Raw genomic sequence first — 10,708 nt, forward strand, 5'->3', positions numbered from 1 at the left:
TTTGTATATATTTGGCTAGATATGTTATAAGGTAAGCTAGGTCGGGCTTAATTTAGATTATAGCATATATTAATCTATTTAATAAATGCTAATATAAATGGATAAATTCCTTTAAAACCGGTTTTTCGTTATTTTTATTTTTTGACGTATATAACGATTTTGGGAATCCAGGGCTAAGTGGTATATTAGCCGGTTTTATATCGGAAAATCTATTAATTTTTAATAATTTTTTAAGGTAAATTGCTTGGTTTATACGAATGGTTTTATTTTTTCGATTTTTTTTAATTTATATACCGAGAAAATAAAAGACTGGTTTTAGATTTTTTATTTCGAATTTTTTCGAAATATCCTGTTTTAATTAGTTGATTTTACGTAAATTAGGGCCAAAAATCAGGAAATTATCTACGTAAATTATAATAAAAATATTAGATTTTTTATTATAATAAGCTAATTCGTTTGAAATAAATGGATTAAATCCAAGCTTTTTCAGGCTGTTTTTTAGCGTAATTTGCTATTGGCGTGGATTTTGTTTAAGACCGTATAAGGCCTTTTTGAGCTGGATTACCTGGGAGTCTTTTTCGTTGATTTTCTATCCGAAATTATTTAAATCCGGGTTTTCGGATAAGAATTCGGATAATCCGTTTATAGGGGTAATATATATTTTTTCGTATAATTCCCCGTTTAGGAAGGCACCGATTATATTAATTTGTTTGATTTCTTAATCGTAATAGGCTGCTAAGGCTAATAAAAGCTTTTAAATAATAGATTTTATTCCCATAGCGAACGTTTCAAAATAATCGATTTTATATTATTATTCGAATTTACGTATAACTAATTTAGCTTTATATTTATCGATATTTCCGTTTTTATCGGTTTTCCTTTTAAATACCTATTTTACGGATAATGGGATTTTACCGGCTTTTTAGATTTTATTTCGATCAATGGCTTAAAAAGTCCTTTTTAAATTAATTGCCATAATTTAGCGTATATAGCCTGGTTTTATTTTTTTTTAAGGCTTTTTAATGCTTATTTTATTATTTTCGGTTCCGTATAGCCTGAATTTTCGATAATTAAATAATACGAGATATCGGCGAATAATTCGTTATATTTAACGAATTTATTTCGTTCGGAATCCGTAAATTTCGGAAGAATTACTTTAATATTCGATTTATTCGAAGTAATCGAAAAGGTATTATTAATATCTATAGATTCGGAATTTATACTGGATCTATTATTTATATTAGATTCGTTCCCGGGTAAATCCGGTCGATTATTAATTATAGACTTATTCGTAATGGATCGAAGAATTCAATCGTTTCCGGGAGGTGGATTTAGTGGATCCACCGTTTTCGGGACTATTAATTAGATAAATTCACCGTCGGTAGAATTTTTATCCGGTGTTATTTCCTAATCCGGTAATTCCGAATCCGGTAATTTCTCCCCTTTTTTTCGATTTTTAGGTAATAATCGAATATAAAAGGTCCGTATAATTTATGATTTATACGGTCGATCGGGAAAATATACGTAATAAATTTTATTACCGTTATATTTAATTATTTTCCTATTTTCGGTAGTAATTCCGAATTTATCGGAATTTTTACGGATTTTTTTCGGTTTATAAACTAAAACCGGTATTCCTAAGGCATAAATTTAGGATAAATTAGGCGTATTATTCCGTTTTAGCCAAAAATAATCGTAAAATTCCTAATAAAAAATAAATAAACCGGATGCCGTAATAATAAAATTTATTAAATAAACTACTGCTTTTATAACGAATTCCTAAAGGTTTTTCGGGAGTTATAAATCAATAAAAACCATTTTAGTTTTTTCGATAATAATCCGGTTCGTACGTTCGGCTATACCGTTTTATTTTAATATATAATAGGTTATAGGTTCGAAAATAATCCTTTTTTCGGTTAAATAATTTTTTAATTTAACCGGGGAAAACTTTTTATTATTATTTATACGAATAATATTCGGATATTTTCCGAATTAGGTTTTATAATATTCGATTTTATTTATTATAATATCGAATATATCGGATTTTTTTTTTAGAAAATTTAATTTTCCGAAATCCGGTTTTATTATCCGTAAAATTAGTTATATATTTATAACCGGAATAATTAAAAGGGGTAATATAAACCGTATTAATATAAATACGATATAACGGTTTATTAACCTTATTTAGATTTATATAAAGTTAGTTTCGGGTAAATTTACCCGAAATATAGGATTTATAGTTTAAATCCTTTTTTTTTAATTTTTTTTTAGGAATCCCCGTAGTTATTTTAGCTATTTTAGCTAAAATATCGTAACTAAGGTAGCTAAGTCGTTTATGCTATTTTTCCGTAGCTATAAAAAAATTCGAATAATTCGAAATTAATTCGATTTCTTCGAAATCCGTGGTTTCGTTAGATTTCGTATCCGAATTCGGTTCCGGGTAATTTAAACCGATTATACGGGCTTTTTTTATTACTTTTAGTGGATTTATAGCTAAATATATTATATTAGGCTTTGATTTATTAGTTAGGTATAAGAAAAATCTACGTTTTTTTTAATTTAACGTAGCAAAAGGCCTATTTTTAGAATTATATAATTTATTTTCGTTTATAATATTGTTTTTTTAATAATATAGTTAGCCGGATATAATATTTAGCGGAAATTCTGGTATATAAAGTACGTTTAATAACGTTATTTTACGTATTTTCCGGTTAATTTTAAAGGAAAGCGTAATATTTTTAATTCCTTTTAGAAATATTTTTCTACTATTTGTAATAATCGGTAAAAAATCCGATTTTATAGTAAAATTATCGAATAAATTCTTATTATTCGATATATATTTTAAAGAATTTATATTGTATAATTATTAGTTTTTAGGGAAGGTAGTTAATTTTTTTTTTTTAAATTATTCGAAATATTCGAAAAAGCATAAAACGATTCGTTTTCGTCTAAATCTTCGTTACGGGGTAAATTTCCCCGTTTTTTAGATTTTTGGTTCGTAGTGGATATAGTCGAATTTGAGTTATTCGATTTATTCGAATTATTCGAATTATTGGAATTATTCGAATTATTCGATTTCTTCCTTTTATTCGATTTATTCGAATTCTTCCTATTTCCGTTTTAGGTTCCTTGTTAATTCTAATTGGATTAGGGGAACCGGGATTTTTTATTATCCGTATAATAAAAATTTCCTATAGCCGTATCCGGATCCCGTCGGTTTTTATCCAAAATATCCGTAATTAACCTTTCGAAGGTAGGTGGATTTATAGATCGTAAAGCACTGCGTTAACGGTTAGCCCATATAGGGTAAGTTAATTGGAGGGCTATAATAAAAATCGTTTTTTAATCGATATTATCGATTTTAGCCCTAACGCTTAAAAGCTTTAAAATATATCCTTTAAAAATGGATATAAATTCGTTTAACGAGTTATAATTTTCGAATTTAATCGTATAAAATTCGAGATATAATTACTAACGTAGTATGGGTCCGGTGCCTTAATAAGCTAATTATAAAATCGATAAGGTTTTATATAGATTTATTTTATCGAATATTAGATTTAACGGTTTTGTTATTAAATTTTAACGAATTAAAAGCAATGCCTAGGCTTTTTAAATATCGGTTATACCGTTATATATATCGGTAGTTTTAAAAAACCGATTGATTTTTAGCAGTTTAAAATATAATTATAACGTAAATTTTTACGTATTCTAGTTTCCGGATCCGGAAAGTTTCTGTTTCTCCGGCATTTAGCATCCGGTAATAGTACGGATAGAGTTATCTATTTTGCCGAATTTTTGCCGTTATAACGGTATAATTATCGTTAAAAACGGTAAAAAAATCGTTAAGAAAATAAAAAGAAATTAATTCTTTTATTTTATCGATAAAGTGTATAAAGGGATCTAGGTGTTATAATATAATATAGCAGGTGCTATAGGGTGTTATAATAGATTGGCTATTATAGTGGGGATTAGTTATAAATGACTTTATAACCGTTATATGGCTGTAATGGGTAAAATTACTATAATTAGCTATTTAACTATAGTTTTCGATATAATTACGGCTTATATAGGCTTATATAAAGGCCTATAAGGGATCGGCTATTATAACGGAATTCTAGAGTCTATGTTGAATTAACTCGTTTGGGAGAGCGGCTATAGTTTTCGATATGATTTAAGTCCGGTATTTAGATATAATCGATATTATACTGGACCGGGCTTATAACCTGTTTTAAGGTATAATTGGTGGATTATAAGCTTAGGCATAGGGAAGCGTTTATATAATTCGTAAAATCAGGCCGTAAAGGGTAGTTATAAGGCTATATAACTGATTTATTAAAGCTTAAGGAAAGAATAATTAATTATAAAGGAATAACTACTTTTTATACCTATAAAATCAACCGTAAAGAATATTTTGGAATATATTACTAATAATTGGATTATAAATTAAGTTAATTAGTAATAAGGTTAATTTATAATCGAAGAAACTATCGAAATTTATGGATTTTTATGGTGTGGGTTACCCTGTAACCCTGGGACTATTGTGGCCAGGTGCACTAGCCATATTTAGTGGGGCTGGATCCAGTAGAACGTTCCACTAAATTCCAGTGGGTTCCAGTGGCTATAGTGGCTATAATAGTTAATTGTAATAATTTATTAACTATATAGCATTATAAATAGTAGCTGTAAGTAGTATTGTATTAACTATAAGTTAGTATAGGGTAAATTCTACTGATTTCCTATATATCGTTATTTAACGATATCTCGATGGGTTTTATAGCTATTATAACGATATGATATGCGTTATAAAGCTAATTTTATGTATTATACGATGCTGTATTAACATCCGTGCAATATTAATTAAATTTAAAAAAATCTAATTAATATTAAGGTAAACGCGCGCGTATCGCGATAAAATTTAATAGCGATACAGGCTTCGGTTATTACCGCGATATAAATAAAAGCTTAAAAAAAATATAATTTAATATTTACGGTTTATAGCTAAAAAAAAAAAGCCGTTATAATTTAATAAATAAAATTTTTAGGTTATAGCGGTAATACAAAAAAAAAAAAAATTTCCGAAATTTATAGGTAGGATAGGCAGATGTCGGGCAGGCGTAAGCGTATTTGCCGCTAAACCCAAAAGCATTTTGTTACAAACTGAGCTCTGAACCGTCGTATATAGCACTAAAATACTACCATGTCCCACTCTTTTTTTTTGCAGCACCAATACGGAAGACGGTACTGCCGAGTAGTAGTGCGTGTTTCTGGGCGTCGGGCCTCTCGCTGAAACTTTGTCTCCCCCTTGTTCTCTTTTCCACATGTTCAAACTCCTCTCACTGAGAAAGTATATTCTGCCCATTCAAGAGCCATCAAGATGGCATCGACAAAGTGGGCGCTGGATTACCCCGGAATCAGTGTCGCGGTTGTCTTTTCTTCCTTGATCCTTGGCCTCCTGCTCATCAGAACCCTCTCTGCTTCTAGCCCCCCAAGCCCGCCAGAGCCTCCCCTGCTAAAGCCTCCACATCCCATCTTTGGCCACCTCCCGGGTCTTTTGCGCCATGGCATGCTCTACATGGACGTGCTGGCGAGGCAGTACCACGAGCAATTCCCTGAAGGCATCTTTACCGTCTCCTTATTCGGAAAGCACATCTACATTGTGATGACCCCGGGGCTCTTGGCACATACTCAGAACAAGTCCCGCCTCGTGTCTGGATGGGAGGTGTTGGCGACTGTTACTGCAAGTTTCACCGGTAGGGGGAGAAAGTACTACGACCGCTTGGTCAAGAACAGCCAGAGTCGCAAAATTCCCAATTATCACTCCGAGAACCATAAACTCATCTATGGTTCGTTAAACCCTGGTAAAGAATTGGATCGCATGCGTGTCGCTTTTGTCGACACCTATGTCTCTTTTATCCCTCCACTAGAGACGATTGTGGACAAGTCTGGCAGCTACACTTTTGATTTCTACGAATGGCTACGGGAGTCTTTCACCAACGCGTCGGCGAGGCTGGCTTGGGGCAAAGACAACCCGTTCAGCCGCGACCCGACTCTCTGGAAGGCATTTACCGAGTTTGACGACAATGCCGGTTTGCTCATGACCAGGCCCTTGCCGCGCATACTTGTAAGAAAGGGCTATCTTGCACGTGAAAGGGCAATTGGGCAAATCCGCGACTTCATGGCCGAAAGTGATGAGGCCAAGATTCAAGGTTTCGGGCCTCTCATGCGACACACGTCCCATGTTCTGTCCAAGTGGGGTTTCACAGCAGATGAGTTGGCTTCCAACAACCTGGGCATGATTATTGGGCTGGCTAGTAACACGGCGCCGGCCGCAGCCAATACGCTGATTGCCATTGTTCGCGATCCGTCGCTGCTGTCTTCTGTTCGGGCCGAGCTGGATGCGCTCGTGCAGCGCAGCGCCGATGGCACGACGGCCACTTTTGACGCTGCCGATATTCGTTCTCACTGCCCTCTCTTTGTCTCGGCAGCCTACGAGACGATGCGTCTTACATCTTCGGGATCAACAGCGAGGGTTATTGCGCATGACCCCGACAATGTGTCTTCTTCTCCCGGCAAATATCACATTCTCACGTCGCCTGACAAGTCCACTTCTTGGAGTCTCAAAAAGGGCGAAATGATGTTTATGGCCGGAGGTCTGATCCATGGAAACTCGGCACACTATGCCAACCCCACGACTTTTGATGCGACGAGGTACCTCGAGCACTCCATCCCCGAGACCCAGATTCCCGGCCTATTTCGTAGTTTTGGGGGCGGTGCATCAATCTGCGGAGGGAGATATCTTGCCGTTGCCGAGATCCTGGCTGTTGTGTCTTCGATTATCTTACGATTCGATATCGAAAAGGATGGAGGCAGTGGAGGGTGGCAATTGCCAGATAGGCGCGACTGTCCTTCGCATGCTGCTGTAACACCCCCTCCAGGCGGCAAAATGCCAATGACAATCCGGAGGAGAGCAGGTTGGGAGGGAGTCAGATGGATCAATAGCCATATGAAGGATACATAATAGTTTCAGACTAAAGTCAATTCAATACCGGTATTATACAATTGCTTGTTGCATATCTGCGACATGGCGCCGCTTCTCGAGTCATATCGTCCACAATGATGTGCTACGAAAGAAAGTAGTACATCAAGAGTATGTATCCGAAGCGATTAGCAGCATCGTTTTGGAAAAAGAGCATGATAAGCTGTATAGTGACCTGACGTTATGCGATATACGCATTGATCGTCCAAAGGGTAGGCACTGCCCAATAGTGAAATTAAAGTAGCTCGCTCCAAAGTCTATCCATCTATCTACGCAGTCTTGTTCTCGTATCTACATTTAGTCTAATCTAGAAATATGCAACAAAAGGAAAGGAGAATAAAGAATGTGTCTATCGGGAGAAGGCTGATCGAATCTCGGCATCCTCGTCCTCGAGCTCTGCCAATTTTTTGCCAGGCAGTCTCACTGCACGGTCCAGCGCAACCGGCAAACCTCTATGCCTTCCTCGCAGCATGACGAGGATCATGATGATTTTGCTGCCTGTATACATGCCGCCGGTAAGACTGTAACTCTGGTCCGGAAGACCGATGCTGATGCCAATATTGGTGTAGCCCGAGACAATCTCAAAGAGGATACTAAAGACGCTAAAGGTGACGGGATCCTCGATCGAGTGTCGCGTTTCAATGAGCGTCACGAGGAACAAGGCCAGAGCGACCCACCACACATCGTGACTGAGCTGGCCCCGGACTTGCTGCGACACCAGGCTCGGAGGGCCTGTGGGCGTGTGGTTGTGGAGGGAGTGCACGGACGGAGGCCGGGCAAAGTCCATGGTGGCGGCGCGGCGGAGGGGCTTCGGTCCGCCCAAACCCGCCCCAAATCCGCCGGGGCCGCCTTCGGGCGCTGTGCCGTGTGCGACACCGACGCCTTGAAACGCCGTCATGCGGCGCTGCAGCTGTCGGCCCATAAAGGCTGTACCGCGACGGCCGACTGTGTAGATGCGCTTGACGGATCGCGCAGAGGGCGTCTGCGAGGTGGCGTCCCAGTTCTTCCGGCTCAGGTTACCGTTGGCATCAAAAGCGGTAGGCAAGCCCGCCGCAAGGGGGTCATTATTTCCGGCGTCGGCATCCACGTCAAAGAGACTGCTAGTCTCGGAATGGAGCTGCTCAATTTCGGTCTGATCTCCTTCGTAGATGCCCAGGGAGCGTTCTTCGTACACATTGGTCTTGCGCATGGTGATAATGTGCGGGTAAGCGGCTGTGTAAAAGATGATGAGCCAGAGCACATGCACGTCAAAGTACATGGCTGATGGGGAGACGATGGCGTAACCTCCAGAAGGGATTGCTGCAAGAGGGTTAGAGCGTCGAAAAAATGTGGCTGAGACTTGTAATGATAAGACTGGGGCGAAACTTACAGAATCCTTCAAAAAGGGCATCAAAGATACGCTGTCCAACTGGAATAGCATCCATTGTCGAATTGCCCGTGGTGAGTACGAGAATCAGAACCCAATCAGCCAGCACAAAGCCACCAAATGTGGCAACAAACATCCACGTGTCTCGCGAGGGGAACAAGCTTGTATAGACACGACGTGGGAATCTGAGGATAAAGTCAAACCCCTCTTTCCAGGCAGTGTAGCCCTCCTTGTCCCGCGAGAATAAATGAAACACCTTTGACATGCACCAGATCAACAGACGCATAAATACAGGAAATGCGGCAGGGCCGGCGAGCGAGAGAATGGTAACAATGGTGAGTAGAAAGTAGGAGCCTTGAAAGGGGATGAAGCCTGCATCGAGCAGGGTGAATCCGGCATTGTTGTAGGCTGAAATAGCGAGAAAGATGCCTGCCCACCACGGATTCTGCGCATTGACTGCTGACTCGTCGACGGCGTAGACGGACATCCAGGCGCCCAGGGCGATGGCGCCAAAGAGCTGCCACAGAACGAAATAAACAATGACAAAGGCCGAGAGAAACTTGAGAGCCCGGTATTCCACACCACCGAGATACTCGCGTTGGTCTTCAGACAGGTTGAAAAATTGCCCATTGCGTCCAATGTTTCCCTTTTGCTCCTTGAGAAATGTCTGGACGTTGAAGCCACCCTCGGATGTCCGTGATTCAGTCGTCTGTGGCCTTCGTCGCGTAGTCTTTTCGCTTTGGCGAGAGTGCGTCTGATAAATTGAATGTCCAGTTGTCGCAGATTGGGGCCTGGTTTCATGGATCGGTTCAAGGAACCCGACATGCTGCGGTTGCGAGGGGCGTCGCTCGCCGCCTCCCAATATTCCTGTTGCCGAATTGGTCTGACCCTGAGAATACAAAGCTGCCGGTTCTTCAGGGCCAAGTTCCAAACTTGTATTCTGGTCACTGCGATCACTTTTGCGCTTCGAGGGCCATGGTTTACTGCTCTTGCCTTGCTTTGGGGGCTGGCCTTTGCCAAACGACGACATGACCTGCAGACCAATCATGGCACCTGTCATGCCGACAACAGCACCAGTCTTCGAGGCGGTAGCCTTGCGCTTGGCCCGCTCCCTCTCCACAATATCCTCAAATCGCTTCTCGAAAATGCGTTGGCGAAACGCAATGGTAAAGTATGAGATAATGACCTGAGACCCCATAATCATGTACACGCACAGCTGGACCTGCTGGAAAGTGGTGAGCTGGCTGAGATTGACCGTGTTGAGGCCCGAGGCCGTCAAGGCAGACATGACCATGAACAGACTGTCCCACCAGCCAATGCTGTATTGAGGGGCCGAGGAGCCCCAGAAGATGAGGGACCCGATGATGGCGGTGATGATAAAGTAGGCATAGTGCAGGGTGATGAAATTGACGGGTGGTAGATAAGGCCGGACCACTGCCCATCGCCTCGCCCACGTTTCGCACAGCTCTGCATGCTGCTCGCGAAAGTCGAGCCACCTCTTCTTGAGACCCATTCTCGTAGGAGCCCAGAGGATCGGAGCAACCACACCGGCACTTGACCGCCACGGCAAACACGGCTTGTTCAGCCTAAGGGGTGGAACGGATCGACCCGTCGCGACGATTTGCGGGAGCTAAATCCAATAGCCGGTGCAGTGGAACAGGGATGCGCCTTGCTTTACTGGTAGGGCTGAAGGCGCCACAGGGTCCGTTTGTCAATTTCGAGTGTCTAGTCGCGCGTCCGGCGGGCGACTCACTCACTAAAGAGTGTGTTGTTGCAGTCGGTCGTGCAAATAGAGAATAGAATGACTGACGATGGGTTTGATTGATGAACGGCGAGCTGTTCTGGAAGAAGAAGGGAAAGCGCGCGAAACCCCTTTTCGATGTGTTGTCTGGTCTGTCTCCACCGCACGGGATATGGGGCGCCCAAAACACACGTAGCAAGAGTCTTGGCAAATTCCTCGTTGTCCCTGTAATCCATTGGAACATGGAATCTGGAAGTCGGTGCACCTATCGGCAAAGCGGGTCCAGCTTGATGAAACTTTCTGTCAAATAGTGGTAGTACAACCACGACCGTTCGTCCAATTAATCATGACCGTTTTGAAATCAATTAAGCTTAAAACGCCTAGGTCGGTTGGGCAGAAGAAGATTTCTCTAAGACATGCTACTACTGTGTACGTATTGACAGGGCTCGTCCCTAGCTCTACTGGACATGGCGTTGCTATGATCCCTGTCTCAACGACGCCAGAGATGGTTTACGCGGCAGGTATTCGACAGACTCCAAGTCTATCGAATCGGGCGCCGGAGTGC

At 40.8% G+C, this 10,708-nt stretch overlaps 2 protein-coding genes across 2 annotated transcripts; one reads left to right on the top strand and one right to left on the bottom strand.

Moving 5' to 3' along the window:
* Positions 1-5,374: 5,374 nt before the first annotated feature.
* Positions 5,375-7,018, top strand: PFICI_09512 (uncharacterized protein; the record flags this gene model as incomplete). The annotated part of the gene is made up of 1 exon (XM_007838093.1): positions 5,375-7,018. One exon carries the CDS (start codon positions 5,375-5,377, stop codon positions 7,016-7,018), a length of 1,644 nt encoding a protein of 547 aa, XP_007836284.1.
* Positions 7,019-7,385: 367 nt separating this feature from the next.
* Positions 7,386-9,915, bottom strand: PFICI_09513 (uncharacterized protein; the record flags this gene model as incomplete). Its single annotated transcript, XM_007838094.1, has 2 exons — positions 7,386-8,335; positions 8,406-9,915. 2 exons carry the CDS (start codon positions 9,913-9,915, stop codon positions 7,386-7,388), a joined length of 2,460 nt encoding a protein of 819 aa, XP_007836285.1.
* Positions 9,916-10,708: the final 793 nt, after the last annotated feature.

Source organism: Pestalotiopsis fici, assembly GCF_000516985.1.
Source record: "Pestalotiopsis fici W106-1 unplaced genomic scaffold PFICI_Scf_6, whole genome shotgun sequence".
Classification (NCBI taxonomy): domain Eukaryota; kingdom Fungi; phylum Ascomycota; class Sordariomycetes; order Amphisphaeriales; family Sporocadaceae; genus Pestalotiopsis; species Pestalotiopsis fici.